At 40.7% G+C, this 23,067-nt stretch overlaps 1 protein-coding gene across 2 annotated transcripts; it reads left to right on the top strand.

Moving 5' to 3' along the window:
* The first annotated feature begins 241 nt into the window (after window positions 1–241).
* On the top strand, window positions 242–23,011 carry fubp3 (far upstream element (FUSE) binding protein 3). 2 transcript variants are annotated; one of them, XM_075455625.1, is made up of 19 exons: window positions 242–351; window positions 7,908–8,019; window positions 9,738–9,771; window positions 10,191–10,240; window positions 10,383–10,454; window positions 10,883–10,940; window positions 11,089–11,251; window positions 14,622–14,720; window positions 14,902–15,006; window positions 15,132–15,234; window positions 15,482–15,582; window positions 15,819–15,948; window positions 19,010–19,170; window positions 19,456–19,529; window positions 19,681–19,757; window positions 20,136–20,192; window positions 20,399–20,449; window positions 20,544–20,671; window positions 21,373–23,011. In XM_075455625.1, exons 1-19 carry the CDS (start codon window positions 256–258, stop codon window positions 21,379–21,381), a joined length of 1,680 nt encoding a protein of 559 aa, XP_075311740.1. In that variant the 5' UTR covers window positions 242–255; the 3' UTR covers window positions 21,382–23,011. The 2 variants fall into 2 exon arrangements, with proteins under 2 accessions (XP_075311740.1, XP_075311741.1); XM_075455626.1 differs by lacking the exon at window positions 20,136–20,192.
* Window positions 23,012–23,067: the final 56 nt, after the last annotated feature.

Here is a 23,067-nt window from a genome sequence, read left to right as displayed (position 1 = left end):
TGTCAGTATTTTTTTCATAACTGCGGAGGTCAAAGTTTTGCTTCGTATATCATCTTAGTTTTTCTTTTTCAAATTAATCAAGTATACAATGACTCATTTTGTGTATACCGAGGGATTTTCTTTGCACATGTCCTAAATTACATGTGTGTTCTTCGCTCAACTCGCGAGATCATCACGCTCGCGGAGCTTTGGCTTAGCACGTGTGCAGTTTTTTCCTTTTTTTTTTTTAAGTGTGGTTCTCAGCTGCCGAGGGGGATGATGATGATGGCGGAGCTGATTCAGGGACAGGCCTCGGTGGCTCAGCCTGGAACGAAAGATGACTTTGCCGACACGATACGCCGAGTCCGACAGGTAAAATGTTGTTCAGCGAACACGACCGAGACGTTTTCGGACCACAGACGGCGTGTTTTCACGCGGAGCGGGCCGGGACTTCGGTCGAGGCAACCTGGACTCACTACTATAAACACTCCTCATGCTCCTATAGAGCTAGCAAGCTAACAGTAAATAGCCGAGACAGCATAGCTGAGCGGACAGATTAGAGTTTACAGCGCGCGGAGGACTCGCTAACTCGGTGTCAAAGCCGTTAAAACGACTACACAAATCGTATCTGGAGCATAAAATGAAGGCATCTCCCCGTGTCGAAGTTTGTACTACTTTATTAAGTTATGTTGAGACGCTGCAACCTGTTGTCAACTCAACAGAAGTTGCAGTTAGCTTGCTAACTCAGTCATTTAAGTTGGATGCCCTGCAACTTGACCCACAACGTAACCAAACACAACATTGAGTTTAGACATGAAGCCATGAACAGCTGTTAAGTTCTAACTTCCAAGTTAGCATTAGTGTAACTAGTTGCTGCCTCAGTTAGCGAGGCTCCTTGCTGGTAGTACAGACCTCAGAAGTACTTAATGTTCTTCCTTTAAGTTTAACACCGTAAGCTCCTGTATTATACATGTGACGTGTGTTGCTTATGATTATATAAACGCGTAACTTAGCAGAGCTGGTGTTAGCTGGCTAGCTTGAGTGGTACCATGTCCTCGCTGCAGCCTAGTTAGGCCATATAATGTAACGTCATCTGTTGAAATAAGCTCCCCTCCACTCCTGCTGAGCACTCTTGGATTTTTCCATTACTACCAAGAAAATATATTTAAAATAAAACACAATTCATATTTCACAGCTTTTTTAAATGTAAAATATGTCTGATACACATTGTGACCATTGCAGACATGGCTACATATGTTAAATTGGCCAAATAAAACTCTGTTTGCTGTTGTGGAGAATTAGTGTACCACTGACAACAGTTAATAGTAAATAAACTGGACTTTAGTCATGTACGATTAGGTCTTCATGCGGTGCAGGTTATAACCTTGACTGTGCCTAAAAACCTACTTTGTTTTTTTACATTTAAGGTACTGCTTGGTCTTTGCAGCTAACCAAATGACATGCCAGTTAAATTTAAATGAATTTTTAATAAAGTTTTTGGGAATGTCCCTTTACTTGCTTCACATAAGGGGGATTTACATACATTGGGGAAGATATTACATGTGACCACAACTACCGGTCTTAAGCTGTCCTATTCTTACCTTGAATTGTATCTCATCAATTACCTTCAACTCGAGAGTTCCTCCTTGGCCTAACAATGCATTTAGGTTAATATCAGAACTGTCTTTATGTTAGTGAGAGATGCTTAAGTAGCAGCAGGAGCAGTTATGTTACATGAGTGCTCACCGGGAAAGGAATCGGTGTATGTATTCTTCCTGCCGTCTGCACTGCGGCCTGTGTTAGCCAAAAAATATTTCATGATATTGCTGTACATTTCTGCATGAATTTCTTTCATACGTGCTATTACTCGAGAGATTCTTCACCCATAATCCTGCAGTGAAATTCAACCCCTGCTTGGTATAATTCGTCATGATGCCCACCCACCCTGGCCCTTCTAGCTCTGTTCACCCAGAGGTCACACTTTGAGTGGATACGTGTTCGCATGCGCCAAACGGTCAGGACTCTGCAGACGTGCAGTGAGCTGTGCTGATGCTTCCCGTGCCCGGGCATGTAACCGGTTGACAGTCCATCATGTGGGTAACAGGGATTCCTATGTAAAGCCTCTCCTCAAAACGAGTTTGTCGTTCGTCTGGTTCTCCTTTGTCTGGTATGTTGTTTTTCTGAGTGGAGATTGATCCAGGCAAAGTCGCATTCAGGGCCTGAAGTCTCCATAGTTACAAATGTTTAGGCTGCACGCTATGGGCCGCACAGGTGAACATGGCAAAATTTGTTTCGCTCCATGTGGAAACCGCGCTTGTTTGGAAACAGTCGGTTACCTTGAATCTGGTTATGAGCCTAATTACACACACATACAGATTTGTATGTGCCTGCTTGAAGTCCATTTGTTGGATATGCTCCATGCCTTCGCTACTGACTATAGCATTTTGTTCTGTGAACTACAAAACAAGTCGACCTAGTCATGGCCTTGTGTTTGTGAGCATACAGAGCATCACACGCATGCTTTTCTGTTTTCTTATGACATTTGTGTCTAGCAGAGTCGACCAACATCTGACACCAGCCTAACAGCCCCGTTTCTTCCATTTTGGCTTTTGTTTAGTTGTTTGCAGTAAACCCATGTTGCAATCACGGCGACGCTCACTGTGATTGCAACACGGTCTGCAGCACATGTAGCAGAGTACACACTGCAGCTGAGCAAATGGCCTACGAGGAGTCGGGTGTTGTCTTCGGTTTGTTGCTAAGTGCTCGGTGAATTGGAGAACGTAGTATTTGTACATTTAATAGAAAATTATAGGCGGCGCCATTAGAATTATTCACATCTGAAAAATGAGAATCGAGTATATGCTGTGCTCTTATTTCAGAATGTCAGCATGCAGTTTGTACAGGTTTTAATGATGGGCATCATTTCCACTGAGACTCTGGTGTTTGTGACCACCAACGAACATTAAAACGAATCATGAATTAACACCAATTAAAAAGTTAGTTGGGTCTGCCACGTCTTGTTTACAGACGTGAAACTGTGCAGTTTGACCTTCACCGTAGTTAACATGCGAGTGTCACCACACACTTAGATGAAAGGGGAAGTCGTCCTGTCACTTTCGGTAAATTGTGCTGATGTGGTGTAAGGCTGAGGAGTCTGCTTGTGCTTTAACCACAGAGGCCCTTAAAGCAGTTACCTGCTTCTCCTATCTCGAAGCACCTATCTTTCCCTGGTTTTAATTTAAGCATATCTGCAAACGAGAACAAAGCACACAATTATGCTAAGGTTTATTAAATCTAATTTACCTCCCGTTTGCCAGTGTCTCATTGTCACAACCTACCTATCTGCAAACTAAACATGACCACTAACCTTGACTTTATCAAGCTGATAAGACAAGCGATTGAGAACTTCTTGTGGAATCATGAGTATACTTTAAGTAGAGGTGACAGAAAAAGCCACAATGCCTTTGTTTCCACATTGTGTGACTTTAATTTATTTTTTTTTATCTCACAGACTTTAAATTTTAAGTCATGAAGTATAAAACCTAAACAATTCCAGTTAATTCATCACTGTAAAAAGCCAGAAGGTTACACCGAGGTTTCTGTTAAATATCTCTGACACCAAACAACCATGAATTGCCTTGCCAAGGCTAAAATGACAAAAATGTATATCAAAAATAGAATTTCCAACTTTTTTTTTTTTTCCTTTTCTGCACTGGAACAAAGTTTTCAAGCAGCTAATCTTACAATGTAGAATTAGAATTTATTAAAACGGAGCTTTAAATTGCTCCCATATAGCATCTGTTTATAACTTGGCTGGCTCAGGATAGTGTCATGTCATCGTCAGTGTCGTTGTTTTCAAAAAGATGGCATTTAAATTCCTCTGTGGGGGTTAAAACGTGTCTGTTTAGTGAGGACAGAGAGCTTAAATGCATAGAAAAGATGTTTTGAAATCAGACTCAGTGTGGTTGTGCAGTTAAGTCAATGCTCCTTTATTCTAAGCTGTATTGGTTTGGCAAGAAATTCTCAAAAATTGTAGCAGCTGTAGCCACTTTGACTTGAAAATGTATTTAAAAACCTTTTTATTTATTTATTTTGCTGCGCAAACATATTATTCAAACGCGAACACAGATGGAAAATGGTCGGACGTTCGGAAAGATGCGCACAGTGGTCGTCCTGTAATAGTCACAAATGAAACCTAACAAAGTTCAAGTATTTCTAGAAGTATCGACTTAATTTACGGTGCTTTTACGTTTGGCTTACACGGCAACAAAGATGGCTTGTTACAAGCAACCCCACACCTGCTTCCTTTTATGCCTCCTTATTCCCACTGCAGCCCTCTCGCTTCCACTACGGCGCTCTGAAGTAGATAATCGTCCCTGAAGGTGATGGGAGACTCCACTTTCCATGAGCGTATATTCATATTGTGGAAAAAAATAAAATTCCAGTCAGGCGCACATGTCAATTTAGTGTAATTTTCTGAAATGCTATACTTTTGTATGGAAGGAGAGGTGGCAGATTAAGGCAGAATAGAAAATGCTGTTACAACTCTCATGGAGAAAACTTGAATGTCTGTCACTTCTGAATGTGAGAATCTGCTTGAGATCTGCAAGTGCTTCATTTAGAAAGTAGACGTATTTTCATCTAAGCTCTAATACAAATAACTGCACTCCTCTTGTAGTTTTTATGCAGGCGTTGGGATATTTTTCCATCACAGCAAGGAAAGCATAAATAGAAATAGAAATATTTCTTTTTAAAGTTGCACAAAGTGATGATTTCTTGGTCGAGACTGATTTTGATGACCAAAAATAAGCCTTTAATTAACCTTTGATGTGTCTGTTCTCACTTGCAGTGTCCATGGTTGGATGTTGAGCCTCGTTTGGGGTTGTGCATAAATGTTTGAAGTACAAAGAGCTTAGATTAGATTTATTCTCCTATTCATGACTGCCCTTGGATCAAGCTTTGTGAAAGTTTTATCTGCTGTGACTAATAGTCTTACACAGCTTACTGTTGATGGTTCATGGTTTCTCTCTGCGTCCACGTTGTGATAGAACATATACGAAAAACTACTCTAAGATTTGGTGACTTGGTCATTTTTAGGAACCACGGCGAAAGTTTTCGCTCTGGTGTATAATCTGCAACCCCAAATTAAAACAGTCCAATTAGTCGGCCCAGAATTAATTAGTCGTTTTTTTTATTTTTCCCCTTCTCAGTTTTTACATTAAAAAAAAAAATAATAATAAATTGCATTTTTGAATGAATTCTTTAAACATGCACTCACCTCCTAAGATTACAGTACTTGGATGAGCTTGTATTAATTTGAGAATTCATCTAGAAGCATTGTTCATCATCGATCTGATCGTTAACAGGTGTCTTGTTGGCCCAGTGCTTCTTTACGCCAGTAATGCTAACTTTTGGAGCAATTTCCTTTGTAAATACAGCAACAAATGGCATTCTATCTTGTGACTCTTTTGATAAACTTTTGCTTCATTGTGTAAAAGAGTCATCATGCTTTTTTTTTTTTTTTTTTTTTAACCCAACTGTTTAGTCTGTTTGTTGATAAAGCTAAATCAAAGCACAGGCGGATTCGGTATTTGTAAAATCAGTAACATCTGTTTTGTGAGTAGTCCCAATGGGCCCATTTCTTATTGTGCCTTGTTTTTTTTATAGTAGTAAATTTACAGTACTTTCATGTATTAGATTCAGTTATAGTAAAATACAATATGTGGGCTCTTAAACACTGAACTGATGCCAAGAGCAAACGGCGATGTCGCCCCATCCTTTGTCTCCATAACCTGTGTCTTTTGATACATCGGTGTGGTGGTTGGTACTGTCACCTCACATCAAGAAGGTTCCTGGTTCGAATCTCGGCTGGGACCTTTAGTTTTCACATGAATCTGAGCGACTGGCCATGACTTGTGGAGTCCCCCATGGGTCAATTCTTGGACCTCTTCTGTTTAACTTGTATATGCTCCCTTTGGGTCAGATATTGCAGAATTTTAACATCAATTATCACAGTTATGCAGACGATACACAACTTTATGTGTCTCTGTCACCGTACGACTGCAGCCCAGCAGATGTACTGTGTCAGTGTCTGGAGGAAGTAAACACCTGGATATGAGAGAATTTTCTACAATTAAATGAAGACAAAACTGAGATGATTCTGTTTGGGAGCAAAGAGAAGAGGGTCAGCGTTGGTAAATATCTTGAGACTCGGGACCTTACAATCACGGACCAAGTTCGTAACCTCGGAGTGTTGATAGACTCAGATCTGACTTTCAGCAGCCACATCAAAGCTGTCACCAAGGCAGCTTTTTACCATCTCAGAAACATCAACAGAATTAAAGGTTTCCTCTTCCAAAAAGACCAGGAGAAACTCATCCATGCATTCATCTCCAGTAGACTCGATTACTATAATGGTCTTTTAACTGGACTTCCCTAAAAGAGCATTAAACATCTGCAGCTCATCCAGAACGCTGCTGCTAGAGTTTTAACCCGGACTAAGAGATCTGAACACATCACACCAGTTTTAAAATCTTTACACTGGCTTCCAGTCAGTCACAGAATAGATTTTAAAAGCCTGCTGATGGTTTACAAATCCCAGAACGGTTTAGGCCCAAAATACATCTGTGATATGTTCAGAGAATGTAAAGCCAGCAGAGCTCTTAGATCCAAGGACTCAGGTCAGCTGGTCCAGTCCAGAGTCCAGACTAAACATGGAGAAGCAGCATTTAGCTGTTATGCTGCCAACAAGTGGAACAAACTGCCAGTGGAGATTAAACTTTCACCAAATGTAGACATACAATCCAGGTTAAAGACATTTCTTTTCTCATGTGTCTATGCATGAAATATCTTTTAACTTATCTAGACTGTTGCCTGTTTTTAAATTCATTTAAATTATTTTATTTGTTTCTCTTTATATTCTTTTATGTATTTTTAATGCTTCTTGCACTCCCTGCTGCAATGCTTTTATTTTATGTAAAGCACTTTGAACTGTTTGTACATGAAATGTGCTATATAAATAAATTTGATTTGATTTGATGTGTAGGCTCTCTCCATGCAATTTAGCTTCCCCCCCACAGTTTAAAAGCATGTATGTTAGGTCAATTGGGGATTCTAAATGAACCCCAAGAGCGAGTGTGAGCGTGTGTGGTTGTTTGTTTCCGCGTTGGCCCCGCGTTTTGCCCGATAGCAGCTGGGATAGGCTCCAGCCTCACGACCCTGAAAAGGGTTAAGTTAAGATGAAGGGATTTATGTTTCCTCAAATAAAATCCAGGGTTCAATTAAAAGTTGTGCCTCTTAGAATCACTAGGGTTGACGCAGAAAAGTACTAAAAGAATGAGGCATCAAAGGAATGAGGACAGATCATACCAATAACGCTGTGATTTAGAAATAAGAGCCTGCTCTAATACAGTCCAGGTACCCTAAGCAGTTTATGTAAATGAAGGCCTTGGTTTTCTACTTTAGGAAATATCGCATTTCCTGTAGTTCTTATCCAAATTTAAAGAAAGGAATTTAGTCAGTCATAAAACTTATTAAAATAATGTAAAAATCAGCCCCTAAAATATTACAGAATAATTTTGGTTTTGTATTTTGTAAAAGATTTTGCCTAACTTTCAGTGAAGCCCTCTTTTGTTTCAAGGAGGCGTACTCTGCTCAAGCAATATAGCAGACTGCTTCGAGATGTTGTGATATTATACAGAAAGTTGTCTCCAAACACAATGGATGCCTTCGTCAAGGCCAAACTTTAAAGCAAACATGATGCTTTAACGTAACCAAGAAAAAAGGAAGCACTTAAGTCACACTTAACATGAAGTAATAAGTCCCCAAAATTATGTCTGGGTGGGGGGGCACACATGTTCAAAGAGTATCATAACTGAACCATTATTCTTATAACAGTTATTCCATTTGTGCTAATGTGCTGTCTCCAGATGGCAGCCAAGATGGGAGGAGACCAGATGCCCAACATGAACAGTTCGTCTCCGGTCATGGACCCATCCCTGTACGGTTTTGGAGGCCAAAAACGTTCTCTGGACAATGGAGGTGAGTATCAAACAGACCGTCATCAATAAATGTGTTTCTCTGAAATTGGGAGCTTTTTGTCAGCACTCATACATCCTCACAACGACATTATTTTTGTTTTGCTCCAACCATCCTACAATGTAGAGTAAAGTTTAAGGATCATTCGCTTTACTAGAGTCGACATTCAGTGATTAATATTTCCTACCAGCAGTATTTTTTTAATCAACGAAGACGTTTTGCTGCGACCGTTTTTAGTTGTTAAATTGTCCTTTTGGTCTGAGGTGTAATGGTCCCAGATTATTAAGCACCTTGATATTGGGTCATGATTGGCTTGATTTGTCACAGCTAAGTAACTCTTCCTGTCGAGGTTGGGGCAGTTTGATTTGAAATGCCAACACTTAGTTGCTTCCATGAATACACACTATGTCTACGGCAGAGGTTTGGTCATGTATTCCTCCTGTGCAAAACAAGATGTGGGGGTTGCAAAGAAGGAGAAAATCCGTTTGATCCAAGTATTTAAAGACTTTGTTTGCGTGATGTGTCGTTAGGCTTTTATAGCGACCATGTCGCATAACATGGAAATTTACAGCTGCTGCTTCTAATATCCGTAGGTATTGTCGTACAGTCTCGTTCAGACGCGTGGTTCCCAAAGTTTATTGGATCTATTTTGCTGACGTGGCTTTCACACAACGCTGAAATCTGTCTGGAAGGAGCTTTGAGACCCTCCGAGTCAATTATTTGTTGTTTATGATTTTCTCGATGTAAAAGTGGCAGTGCGTGTTTGAGCTACACTGTAATCTGTGAAGTGAGAGCCTTGTTGTTTGTGTGGAGTATTAAATATCTGACACTGCAGTGTAGTGGAAAGAATGTCCTATTTTTCTGTGCCTTGCACTCACAACAAAGATTTGATCCATTTCATATCCACAAAGTGGAAACACTAGTCATTTGCTCTGTCCTTCTCTTATCTTGTCATAGTTGTTGTTTTTTTATGGTTTTGTCTTGAATGCATGGATAGGAAAATTGTATGCAATTCCAGTTTGTTTTTGTTTGATTCACTTATTGTTTGCAACAGTTTGTCCTCAGATTTCTCAGTCAAGGTTGCACCAGAGTATGGAAGAGATGACAGAAATTGTATCTTTGTATCATTGCAGTTGGCTCGAAGCATTTCGTTATCAAACGAGTACACAAATGGCGTTCAGACTTTATCAGACGGTCTCGTCCTTGCATGATGTCGGTACACCTCCCTATTTTTGTATTCATTGCTGTTCCATTCTCCGGCGTTAACCCTAGAAATCAGTGCAAACAACCATAAAATTGATTGAACCCACAACGTATCAATTCACGTGTTGACGTTCATGGCAGCCCATCTTCCAGTGACCCTGCAAGACCCTCGCTTGGTGCTACCTGTCAAAATTCAGCTCAGGACTAGCAGTTAGTGACCCGGCCCCGCCTCTGTATCTGAGTGGCTCTGATTGAAACGCTCAGTCGTGCACTTGGAGACCTGATTTCCATGCCGGTGAAAGCGCCCTGCTGAGGGTCAGACGCAGACACGAAGGATTGGCAACTTCGTGCCCATCTGCTTCCATCTCTTCCAGCAGTGACTCATTCTTCCTCATTTTGCTGCCTCACTGGCTATTGATTTAGCAGATTTTTGTAATATTATGCATTTGTACCCATGATGTTGGATGATTTATCACAATTTAATAATTAGTTTTCCTCCCCTTTATTTTTCTCCTTAGTGGGGAACCACCTTGGTGCGATGGTACATCAAAGGTGAGCAGGAAACACTCTATCTGTTCATTAGGTGTATTATTATTGCATTTAACCCTGTGCTCAAAGTAAAATGTTGCCAGTTTATTTAAGTAATTAATTTCTTTATATTGCATCCACAAAATTTAAATTTTTAGGTTTCACCCCACTAAGTTCACGCTGTTGTTCTTTTTGTCCCTGTTTGAGCTGTAAATTGATTTAATCCACTTAAATTACAGTATTTTTAATATGAAGCTGAGCTCTAACACGTCCTCAAACCCCCATATTTATTTTATCGTGATAGAGAATAAAATTGGCAAAAATAAGTTTTTGTTTTTTTTTTCTTTTTTACCCTCATGATTAAAAGGATGAATAATTGAGGAGTAATTCCACACATTGATATCATTATGAAATAATCATTGCGGTGTATGTGTCTCTCACAGGGCTCTAACAACAGAAGACTTCAAAGTGCCTGATAAAATGGTGGGATTCAGTAAGTAGCCCTCGAGTTCATTGTATTCGGCATTAACATGCAATCATCAGTATTGACCCTCTGCTCAGTTTTTGGGTCACTGCTTAAGGCATCTGTCCCACTTCGAAAAGGCTTATTAAATCCTCCTCCCCCTTCTTCTTAGTCATTGGAAAAGGAGGAGAGCAGATCTCAAGAATTCAGCTGGAATCCGGTTGTAAGATCCAGATTGCTTCAGGTAAGCTTAAGCAAATCACTTAACATGTGTCAATGATGAGTCATGAGCAATAAGCTTAATACACGGGGTCAGTAGACATTTGTGGATGCTGCCATGTTTAAAAAGAACAACAAAAAATCAACTTTCCCATTTTCGTTTGAGGCATTTTTTTGCTTTTTCTTTATTTTTCTTTTTTCAGTTTATGTGCTCGAGGAGGGCATAAATGCATTTCTGGTGTATATGCTCCTCTTTTTTTTCTCTCTTTTTCTCGTCATATGACAACTTGGTACTCTCAAAGCAAAATATTTGTAACAAATTCAAAACTGATTGACTTATATCTTTTATTAATAAAACACTTGCAAAACTAACAAAAAAAACAACAACAACGGATTATACAAAGTGAGGGTCTGAGGTTAGGTGCTGTATGATTTTCTTCTGTTTTGTCACAGATAGCGGAGGCATGTTGGACAGACCCTGCACACTGACTGGGAACCCAGAGAACATCGAGTAAGACTCGGCACTTTGATAGACTTACCGACGCTGCCAGGATGATTTGGAACGCGTTGCGTGTTGTTGTAACGAACGCACCAACTCAAATCTCTTCTTGCACGTCTTCCTCATCAATGCATTTGCTGGTCCTTGTTCTGTCCCACAGGCAGGCAAAGAGACTGCTGAGCGAGATTGTGGAGCAGTGTCGATATGGCCCAGGCTTCCACAACGACATGGACGGCAATAGTTCCATCCAACAGATCCTTATCCCCGCCAACAAAGTCGGCCTCGTCATCGGCAAGGGAGGAGAGACCATTAAACAACTGCAGGTCTGCTTGTAGGCCCCATTCAAAATGGAGCACTTAAAATGAATTATGTGCAGTTCTGTGCAGGAGTTTTAAACCACCAGGAAAAGTTCTCCAGGCTTTCTGAAGGCCCATCAAAGTTTCACTCGATTTCTGTCCAGTTCTTGTACCTGATTATTTTCAGAGGAATGTTTTTATGTTAAAGCCACCTAACACTGACCTGTAAATAATTAAAAAAAAGGTACGTAACTCAAGGAATGAACCAGTCTTTGTCTTCACAGAACAGACGGCTTAACAAAGAACCAATTTTATATCAAATTGTTCCCATTTCTTTAGTTAGCTTTATGAAAAATGCCAAAGAAAACACGGTTTGGCAGACATTTGTTTCCACCAACAAGGTGATCCCCAAAGAGCTGTTAGCTGAAAACTTGACCCATCTCAGCATGGTGTGCAGCGTGTTCTTAAAAACCTTGAGGAAACTGGACAGGTGGAGGACAAAAGAAGGGTTGACAGGCCTAAAAACTATCTACAGCAGATGAACAGTCTCAGAAAGTGACGTCTATAAAAGCAGGGAAAATCCAGTGAATACCTCACATGTGACCTGAAAGATGCATTTGGCCCCTTAGTTTACTCCTGAAGCCTTTTCTGGGATTCCTAAGGAGGGGAAACGGGGAGAAAAGGCTGAGTTATGCCAAATGACACAAGAACTGAAATTCAGTGGCAACAGGTCTTATGGAGGGATGAATCCTGCCCCAGAGCTCTGAGCTCAACATTATTGAAGCAGTGTGGGATCATCTCGACAGAGAACGGAACAAAAGGCAGCTGACATCCAAATAACAGGGTTCCCGCGGGGTCTTAAAAAGTCTTAAAAGCATTGAATTTATGAATTTGGAAATAATACCTTAAAAAGACTTGAAAAAGTCTTGAATTTTGATATCTGGGTCTTAAAATTTGTGCAGTAACCTCTCCGTATCGCATTCTCCTCAAACGTTTCATTTGTCAACCAGGCTACTATTATTTTGAAAAGCCTAAATAACGTAGCCTAAATGAAGAGTGGCGGAACCAATCATTGAGAACGCAACGCTGCCCCTACCGCTCCGCCCCGGGTCCGATCACATTGCTACCGCACTGACACAGACCACAGCAACAAGCCAAGCAGAAGCGTGAAAAATCAAGGCAAATCTCAGCAGAAAACAAGAAAGTTTAATTTACGCCGTTATGTTGTTTTTTAACATTTGTTTGCGTTTCCTTGCTTCCCATTTCTTGCTGGGATTATGGGGAAATGTAAATGTAATGAAGCGTGGCGCGAGAAATAATCATTTTGTCACTGGTTAAAACCAGTGGACAATAATGTATACGAGGCTTTTTGCACAGTGTGCAAAAAGAGGATTCAGCTTGGTACCATGGGCTTGAAGGCTTTAGTCTCACGCCAAGTCCTCCAAGCAAATGAATAATATCGAAGCGAATGATCAAACTCCTTCCATCGCCGGGATGTTTCAACTGGCCATCGCTAGCCAGTTAGCTATAAATGTATCTGAGCTAGCAGATAACGTTAACCAGCCAACTGCTTGTACAGCCCCTCCAGTTACGACCGTCACCGCAACTAGAGTAGATCTGCGAACAGCTTTTGGGTCCACACCAACCATGAAAGCAGAGGTGATGTGGACTCTAAATACAATCGCCAAACACCATTCATATAATGGAAACGAGGGTATTTCAGAGTTGTTTAAATGCATGTTCCCCGATTCCGACATCGCTGCCACAATTACTTGTGGTCCCGACAAAACGGCGTACATAGAAAAGTTTGGTTTAGCTGTGTTTATTAAAGAGGAACTGGTGTCCATGGTAAACAAATCACCATTCGTTCTTATGTTCGATGAGAGCCTCAACGAAACGACAAATTTTTTAGTTGATTTTCATTATTTATAGTTCTCTCTACTCCCCATATTCCCAGCATGGAATAAGTAGCTAGCTAACATAACCAATGTTAAAAAACAACTTAACTGTGTCCGTTAAACTTTTTTGTGGTCTGCTGAAATTTCTTTGATTTTTCACACCTCTGTTTGGCTTGTTGTCTGTGCTGTGGTGTTGTAGCGTTTACTACTACTATGCTGCAATGTTTCATCAATGCTTTACACAGTCCACACTTTCATTTGTTTTAGAAATAAATGAACAAATTAAAAAAAAAAAAAAAGTTTTTCTTTGCCGGTAGGTCTGTGAACTAGGTATTCTTTTTTTTATAAATGGTCTTAAAAAGACTTAAATTTGACTTGAAGAAACCTGTAGGAACCCTGAAATAAGAGCTTTGCGATGTCCTTTAGGAATCCTGGAGATCTTTTCCTGAAGACTACTTAAAGAAATGACAGAAAGCTTGTCTAAGAGGGTTCAGGCTGTGTTGAAGAATAAAAGTGGTTACAGACTGTTTTAGCCCTATACACCATTCCTGCTGATATTTGCATATTACAGTAAACCACTGCATCTACTTCCTGTTTTCCTGGCAATATATAAAGAAATGAGGGGTGACTGAAACAGTACAATACAGTTAATGGATTGTTAATGTGAAAGTTGCCTTTATAATTATCAGATGGTGATGGTTAAGGTCCTTTTTAGGGGATAAAAGTTGAATTTAGAAAAGTAATGGTTAAAACATTTTACATTATAACATTTGAAATCTATAAGTACAGTAGACTTGATGTAATTTCTTTTTCTAATCATTTCAAATGTAACCTCCGAAGTCTGGTCAAAGTCCATTTTTTCTTTTTTTTTCTTTCTACCTTAGATGTACTCTGGCAGTTGGTCAGATTAAATGGATCACATCACACGGGCTGTAATTTAGTTTTTGTCCCAATAAGCCTATCTGTAGCTGGAAAAAGCTCTAGCTGGGGAACTAGTCAAGAGGTTTTCATTGTAAATGAACTGCAGAACTTTAAAATGAGTCTTTACACAGAGCCTGAGCCTCATGTCCTACTATTTAGTTGTTCTGATATGTTCCTTGACACCCGTGCCCCATTTTTATTGTTGAAAGTGAGTCTATTTTTTTCTGATTTGGTGTTTTTTTTTTTTTTTATATAACGTACATACAGCATCCTTTTATAATCCGTCTTGTTATTTTTACCATCAGCCTTTACGATGAAGCAAAAGTATGACCACTGTTTCTTTTCAACACATTCTAAACTGTATATTTATGTCGAGATTGCCAAAAAAAAAAAAACATTTCAAATTATTTCAAAAAGAACATTTACGTCATTGAAACGCCATTTAACATTATCTTCACCTATTCAATCAGGATATGTGCAACTTAGCATTACAGAGTTTATATCCTCCAGAGTGAGCACTGTTTTGGGCCCCAGGTAACTGTGGCTGTGTCTGCTTCTCTCTCGTTGTATCGCTGCAGGAGAGAACAGGAGTGCAGATGATAATGATTCAGGATGACCCAATGCCCACTGGAGCAGACAAGCCCTTGAGAATTACTGGGGATCCCCACAAAGTGCAGGTCGGTGCCTGAAGGGCTCACAGTGTGCTGCTATCTTTTCTGTTTGCTCTCAGTTGACCACATTTTGTTCCGTCTGTATACATTTGTATACATCAGCTAGGTTTCATATGCAGTATTTTTATTTTTATTTTGTTTGTTTTGCTTGTGATAATCTGGGTACATCCATCGTGTTCCTTTGTAGCAAGCCCGTGAACTTGTGGTGAAGCTCATCCGGGACAAAGACCAAGGAGACTTCAGAGCTGGCAGGGTAGACTTTGGATCCAAAATGGGTGGAAGCAGTCTGGATGTAAGGGCCACTTTTATCTCCTTCTCAAAGCCAATAAGCTGAGTTTATTCTCATTGATTCAGAGGTTGTGGAAAAGAAAATTAAATTAAATCAATCCTGGATGTATGTTTTTTGTTATCGTGCAGGTGGTTGTGCCCAGATTTGCAGTCGGCATCATCATTGGCAGGAATGGCGAGATGATCAAGAAGATTCAGAACGATGCTGGCGTCAGAATCCAGTTCAAACAAGGTGAGATTAGACGATATTTACCATCAACTAAAGAAGTTTTCTGTTTGTAAAATACAATTCAGTCTAAAGTCTGTCAAACTTCCATCATAAAGATGACAAAATACTTTTGTCTTATAATTAAAAAAAAAATGTCACCGGGCTTTGCTTCATGAAAGAGCAGTTTTATGACCTGCTTCAGGGAATATGTTGAGTCTAAGAGCAGGATGAGATATTTTCTTTATTCATTGTTTGTTTTGTTGCTGTTCAGATGATGGAGTCAGTCCTGACCGTGTCGCTCAGGTGATGGGCCAGCCGGACCACTGCCATCATGCAGTCCACCTCATCAACGAACTGGTTCAGACTGCTCAGGTGTGTGCTTCTGCTGTCATGTTCAGATGGAAATGAAGCGATTACATCTATTGCTAATGTAATATCCATTTAGAAACTAATTGAGGCCAACATAGAAAGAACTCCTGCAGAAATCCAAAGAAAAGTAGAAACAATGCTGAGCACTAATGTTGGATATTAATCAGTAGTTTAAAGAGGAAATGCAGCCTTCAGGTATTATGTTATATTGTTTTTTTCTTTCATTTTCATCCTGATAGGAGCGAGATGGATTTGGTGGCGTTGTGGGACGTCGAGGGCGAAGTGACTGTAACATGGGAGGGCCCGGAGGACTGCAGGAAGTAACTTATGCAGTACCTGCTGATAAGTGTGGGCTAGTGATTGGCAAAGGTAAGGAACATGCTTTCATTTAGAGGTTTTTTTTGTTGGTTTAAACATCTGGTCATACTATTGGCATATTTGTAAAAGCGGCTCTGAAGCATTCATTAGCTGAAAATGTTTTTGCGCTCTGAGGTCTACTCCCAGCTTGTGCTGCACACTAACACCACTCAGTATCTCAGAGAAAATCAACACAATTCATCAAACAAACGGTCTTATTAAAAGTGAATCTAACCCGCCAGATTGCTGTTTCTTTTTGAATAAGTGAGTGCCGTTTGGTGTTCTGCCGCTACGTGAATCTGATCGGGGGGTGGTGGGGGGGTGAGTGAGTGACCACCCTTCTATTCTTCCCCCCCAGGCCTCATGTATACACCACAAGTGGCATTCATTGGCTTCACTAAGGGCTTAATGACGGGGATAATGCGTGTAATGTGACATTAATTGTTAAAGGTGCATAATAACAGCCCTCAATCATGTGGAAGGCTGCCTGGCATCTAATGAGGGTCTTTCAGTCCAATAGAGTGCAGCGAGGGAATGAATAGGAGGAATTAGCTTATTGGCTATTCATGCCCACTCTATTGGCAGCTATTTAAAAGTCATTGACCATTGCATTGGAAGAAGCTGTGTGTGTGTGAGTGTGTGTAGTATTGTGGCATGCATGTTGCCATAGTGTGTGTGTGTGCGCGCGCGCAGCAGTGGGCGGATCGAGGGGGGCCTCTTTACCTTAGATAAAAACATGGCAATAGAAATGTCAAGTGGCTTTTGTGCATGTAGTGGGGCGAGGGAAACAAATAAACCTGGGCGTTGCGTCCCCTTCTCTCCACATTAGCATATGAAGTGGACCAATATGGTGGAGATGGCGGTGGGTCTGGGTGCTGTCAGCAATCCCTTAAAGGGTGCTGTGATTAATATCTTTACGATGCCATATGCAGCCGGTTGCCCCTCCGTTTTGACCCCACACACACAAACTCACACACAGAGCTTGATAAATCAAACCACCCACCAATCTGCTCAGACTTTATTACAAGCATGACTTCAGAGCCAAAGGCACAAAAAGCATTCTGCAGTAATACTCGTGTTTTTACCTGAAACTTTGAAATCTGACGTTGGGTCGCTAAATTTCCAATTTATTCGAATGTCCTGACGGAGTTTGTCCTGGCCACAGTTGATATTAGCTCGGCTGCAATGGTTCCGGCAAAAGTCATGAACTCAATGACGTAACTTCAGTGAAATCATCGATGTTCCACAGAGAAGTAATAGAGAGCGTGTGGGTAAGATTTAGTTAACCTTGCTTAGTAAAAGCCAGTAAGGATTATTAAATCATCCACGTTAAAACCGATTTAGAATTTAAATTTTGATGTTTTACAATGGGGTAGATCAAGCCGACATTGTAATGTTGAGTTGAAGGAGCTTTGAGAAGAAGCGTTTGAGCTTTTCACCGATGGAAGAAACACAGAAACTGTCTCAGAAAAAGCTTCTGTACGAGTTTGACAAATGAAGAGCTTTTGTCTGCTGAACAACATCTGGTTTGATGCTAAAAAGTGTTTCTTCTACAACTTTTTGTGTTTCTGTACGTTTTCATGTTCACAGCTTTAAATTTGTACAACATGAAGCCAGAAAAAGAGCACACGGCAGGATGAGCAGACCACGATTGTTCTTTTAAGATGAATCCTTCTGTGAAAATGTCACAAATGTCTTCCAATTTCAGAAATATGTTTGCTTGTTTGGTTTTCGCTCCGAAGACGGTGTTCATACAGAGGGAGTTTGTCCAAAAAGGTCAAATCCTTTCTCCTTCAGGTGTTTATGCTTCGGATTTTCTAGAAATAATGTTTGCATAGCTTCACGTAAAGCTGCTGCTGCACAGTCTGGCAACGCGATTATCCCTCGACGCCTTTGAGAGCTTTTATTTCCCGGACCAGCAGCTAACCAGTCCCTCGGCTTTGCCCTGAATGCTGTCACCAGTTGCACTTTTGTTAGCTCTCCTTTTCACCAGCTCACTAAACCAGTCTCATTAATAAGGCCAGTATTATCTGTCTTCACTACACCCCAGTCCATGAAATGAATAGTCGGGGTCTTCATTGCTCTCTGCTGTCTGACCAGAAGAGATCATAATGGCTTCATTAAGGCAGAAGTTTCATTTGGTTGACAATGGGTTAATGGCCCTTGTGCAGTCTGTTGGCAGCAAGAAATGGGCTACCAAAGGAGGAGAGGTTTCTGATGAGCGTTTTCATTCGGGGGTCAGCCAGGGTCATCGGAGTGTCAGCCACATGTGAACAAATGTGTAATTGATGTTGGGACAGCCCCAGTGTCCCCCTCCGCTCCACCCCGGGAAGCACCCCGTCCCTCACCCCCTCCTCTCATAACAGAGAACAACACAGAGTCAAGAATGAAAAGGGTAAAAGAGACAAACGATATCCTAGAAGGAGGATACGCTTCAATTTTGTCCCTTTTCTCCTGCCAGCTATGTTTCAACTCTCCCAGTTGATGTAATTGCTCTCCCCACACGTCGGGAAGCTGGCATCTGATGGCGAGCAAGGGGTTGGCTTGCAGAAGACGTTTTCTTTTGTTTCCCGATTTGCACGGATGTTTCAAGAGAACTGTAGATGAGTGGCGAGACGCCTGTCAGGTTTTTCAGAAGGTGGCACCGTCACGTGGTTTTTAGTCAGGTGAGTCAACGTGGTGAAGAGGAGTCTGGTCTGATGCTACGTTCGTTCCCGGAGGAATGAATGGTAGGGATGGGGAGCACTTTGCCTCATTCTTAGGTGTGTGAAGATGTTGGCCAACCAGAAACCAAATGTGTTGACATTTTCTGACACTTTAAAGAGAACTTACTCTGGTTTTACACATGAAGCTGGTCACAGGTCTTTGATGCAGAAAGTTGTTTAAAGGCCGCGACACGAGCAAATCTCTGACCCTGTGGGAGGCACTCGAGTTGCATTGTGGGTAATGTAGGTTGTGTAAGAAGAAGTGGGTGACATATCTGATGGTGCTACAGAAGCAACTTTCTGCTGTGAAATTTTGACGCCAGCTGATCAACAACTGATTGATTTAAAATTTGTCATTACCGTTCCAGGTGGAGAAACCATAAAGAACATCAAAGAGCAGTCTCGTGCCCACGTGGAGCTACAGAGAAACCCACCGCCCAACACTGACCCCAATGTACGCATCTTCTCCATCCGAGGCACCCCTCAGCAGTTGGAAAAGGCCCGTCAGCTGATCGATGAGAGAATTGGGGTAGGTGGTCTGGCCCTGGTCCCTGCAGTGCCCCCCCCCCCTAAACTGCTATTGTCTGGCCTGATATTCATGAGCACACATGTCAATGCAGGGAGCTGGTGGGGTTTTGCTAGGCTGCTGTGGCCCTGGTGGCCAGCAGGATGTCACCAGAGGTTAAACATGAAGAATCCATCAAATGGACTTAATGGAGTGCATCAGCGCTCGCCCCTGCCCTCTGACCTTGCCTGTTGGCTCCCTTTAAACACAAGTGTGGTCTCTCACTCGCCTCCCCTTCTTTCTCTTAAGGGTCCGGGGATAGGGGGTAACAGCAGCTTCAATATGAATCCTTACAACCAAGGACCTGCCACACCTCCTCAACAGTAAGGTCCAACTCCTCTCCTCCTCACATGTGACATTTCAATATATTTCCGCGAATCTTTGGTCAGAAGTCTGCTTAAAGTGTGACGACATGTTTGGGCTAGAAACTGAGTGTGATCATCGTTGCTTAAATAAACTCTGTCTTGCTTGAAGTGGGGCTCAGCCATTCATGACTGGAGGATGGGGCACGACTTTTCAGATCTGGCAACCTCAAGGCCAGCAGGAGCACAGTAAGTATTTCAAAGCACTGCCGAAAAAAACCCAAATCATGGATTAGACCTGTGTTCCCTGGTTGTTTGTAGTCTGTCTGACTTGACAAGAAAACAGAAATGGATTTTAATCTTTGGTTGGGCCATTAAACACGTATTAGACTGCAAGAGAGCAGAATCTAAAGTTTTTCTGTTGCTGTTGTGTGTTCAAAGTGTTCCACAGCTTGTGATGACGGGCACTTCCCCGTGGCTAACCACAGGTTTCCTGTATGGACACATTTTAACATTTGCTGTCAATGGAACTCATTTGGAAGCGGAATTGTAGATGAGAGCAGAAGGTAAAAATCAGGAGAGTCAAACCCACTCGGTAACTCTGGCTTTATCTGCGTCTGGTTTCAGGTCACAATGGATCCCAGACGGGCCAGATGGACTGGGAGCAGTATTATAAAAAGCTAGGCGAGTGTCACTCAGGAACAAAAGAATACTTATCATTCAGCTCAAGCTTTATTTTACTCCGCTTCGCAAATAAGTTTGCATTTGGATCTGTTTCCACAAGCCTGACTGAGATGGGGTTTTTAAAATGCTAATGTAGAAAACTGGATTTAAGATTTGTGTCAAAAAGCAAAATGTTGAAACATGTGAAACTTGCTTGTTTGCATCAGGTCAGCAAAACCAACCCCAGAGCACTGCTCCTGAATACAACAAAGCTTGGGGTAAGTGCCTCCTGGAAGTGTTTCCTTATAGGGCCACGCCAAACTGATTCCAACTCCTGCTTCTAATTTGCTGGCGTGTTTTCTTCCTTCTCAGGGCAGACAGCTGGTCCTGGATCTCAGCAGACCTCTAATCCCGACTACAACGCCTGGATTGACTTCTACAGACAGCCGATGGCCTTCTTCAACCAGGGCGCTCAGCAGACACAAGCCCCGGGCCTTCAGGTGAGATTTCGCAGCGCAGATGTTGAAGGATGAGGCTGCTCGGCTTTTCTTGATGTCTGCTAATCTCATGAGGAAACTAAAAACCATGCGACGCCCAGCACAAGCACGTTAGTTTCAACTAAAGCCACGCATTCAGCTGCTAGTTTTAGGTCCACCTCAATACAGCTAAAATATACAGCGGTCATGCAGTGAACCCTGCCTTTATAAAGGCTGCAATGTGGAGTTTTTAGTTTCTGTTCTGGATGTATTACTAATGCTTACCTGCATGAAGGTAGACTTTTGTACTTTTAACCAGCCGTAATGAAGATATTCGTAGTTTTTAAATGATTAGTCGGTGAATTGACTGGTCAGCTGTTTCTATGCAACTGCTTTGCACGTACACCAGTAATTATTTATCGTTTAGAAATGCCAAGTATTTGATCACTTGGGTCACTTAAACGCGAAGACCCGTTTCTCCTCTTTGCCGAAAGTAAAGGTAAAAAACAAACTAGAGAAATTAGTTTATTTTTTACTTTTTTTCCCACATTTTTGTCCTTTTTTTTTTTCCCATGATGACCCTCTCCACCAAACATTTTAACACAGCGACGTGTTCTCCGGTGCGGCCGTTTCCGATCCCTCGTTAAGAGATAAATTGTCTCTCATCAACACGCGTCTCCTTCCGAGTCGCACATGAATGTTGACGATCTGTTTGTGTCCTGCAGGATCACTAGAGAAGACGCCGAGGCTAAAGACTTGAATCACTGAGTGGATGAAAACGACCCTTTTTTTTAACGGAGGGGGTTCTAGATTTACAACGCCTTGAAGACTTTTTTTCTTAGTGAGAAACACTAGCTGTAGAATGACTTATACGATAAAGTAATATTTCTAAAAATCAGGAACATTTATTTGTTACTAAATGCTTATGTACACTGTTATTTTGGATAGACAGTATGTGGGATCCCTTTTTGGACTTGAGAGAGCTGTTTTGGTTTTTTTGGTTTTTTTCTTTGTCTTTCTATATTTTCCTGTTTGACTCCGATTGTAAACGCCAAAATGAACCCAAGATTTGTAACATTTCAAAAGGCAATATGATCTATTTTTTCTAGTTCTGTGGAAAATGAAACCATGATTATGTGCTTGGCAGTCTTGAATAACGTCGGAATGTTTTTTTTTTTTTTTTGTCGCGTCATTTAAAAAAAAAATGTTGATGTTTTTTTCTTTTACATAATTCATTGAAATGAAAACTGTGATGTTTTTGTTACAGCAAATGTATTTTTGTTACAAGGTTTAAAAAGAAGAGGATTAATGTCAGCTGGCGGCAGTAGTTCTGATTTAATTCCTGTTGTGATGCTGTTTTTTCATTGTCATTTTATTGTGCTCTGGTTTAAGAAAAAAAAAAAGGTGCAATATCTTATTTCACTTTTGAAACAAAGATGAGTTCTCTAATATGTTGACAGATTTTTAACTTGTAGTTTTAAGATGACTTGTTTTCTTTTTCACATGGAAATGTCATGGATAATTTATTACAGTGATCTGATTATGATAGGATCGAGGGGGATGTTGCAAATGGCTTTTTTTTTGCCTTTACTACCTTGTAAAACTATGTATATATGCTCATATATTTGACTGTTAATTTAAGATATATATGTTTCATATATATATAGTATATATATATATACACTTATATAATTTTTTTTTCCTGTGATCAGCGTCGCAGGAAACTTGTCCCTCTTTTTCTGTTCTGTTTTCATACTGAAAATGTTCAAAGATTGTGAATGTGTGATTTGGAAATTTGATGTTGCATCTTGTTATGAAGAAAAAACAAACAAACAAGAAGTCAATTTTTTTTTTTTTTTCTTGTGTATACTCTGTACCCTGAACTATTCAAGACTGCTAAGCTGCTGCGATTCGCACCTGTGTAATAATTAATGTAGTATTTTTATGTTTTAAGTATTAAGTACAACTCTTTGTCTTATTTGGTACCTCCCCAGTTCGCCAGGCGCCCCACCGGGCCCCCTCCTAGCTGGGGCTCGACGGGGCGCCGGACTCAGTCCAATGCTAATAACTTTTTAATTAATTTTTTTTATTTCTTTGTGTGATCTAATATGAATGATAAAAAAATGATGCACCATTATGGAGAATGATTCTGGTATTAATGTCGTTTCTTAATGAAAAGGGATATAATTTCGAAAAATGTCTAATTATGGTGTTTTTGGTTCTTTTTTTTTTTTTTTTTTTTTTTCTGTGTGTACAGTTAACCGTGTATTAAAAAAACAAACAACAAAAAAAAACATCCAGACTACCTTTATGTGTACTGTTAAGCTGATTTTTCTGTTGGATAAATATTATAAAAAAACTAAATTTGGATGTCTTTTGTTGGCTTCTGCTGCTTAAAGTGTTGAAACCATCTGAGAGTT

This window comes from Odontesthes bonariensis, chromosome 22 (assembly GCF_027942865.1).
Source record: "Odontesthes bonariensis isolate fOdoBon6 chromosome 22, fOdoBon6.hap1, whole genome shotgun sequence".
NCBI classification, from domain to species: domain Eukaryota; kingdom Metazoa; phylum Chordata; class Actinopteri; order Atheriniformes; family Atherinopsidae; genus Odontesthes; species Odontesthes bonariensis.
This window is presented reverse-complemented; position numbering and strand designations above follow the sequence as displayed.

Bases quoted from the DNA above. Each gene is read 5' to 3' on its own strand.
- fubp3 (XM_075455625.1), top strand. From the start codon at position 256: ATGATGATGATGGCGGAGCTGATTCAGGGACAGGCCTCGGTGGCTCAG. The intron at 14,721-14,901 runs GTCGGTGCCTGA...GTTCCTTTGTAG, and splicing joins GGGATCCCCACAAAGTGCAG to CAAGCCCGTGAACTTGTGGT. The intron at 20,193-20,398 runs GCGAGTGTCACT...TGTTTGCATCAG, and splicing joins GCAGTATTATAAAAAGCTAG to GTCAGCAAAACCAACCCCAG.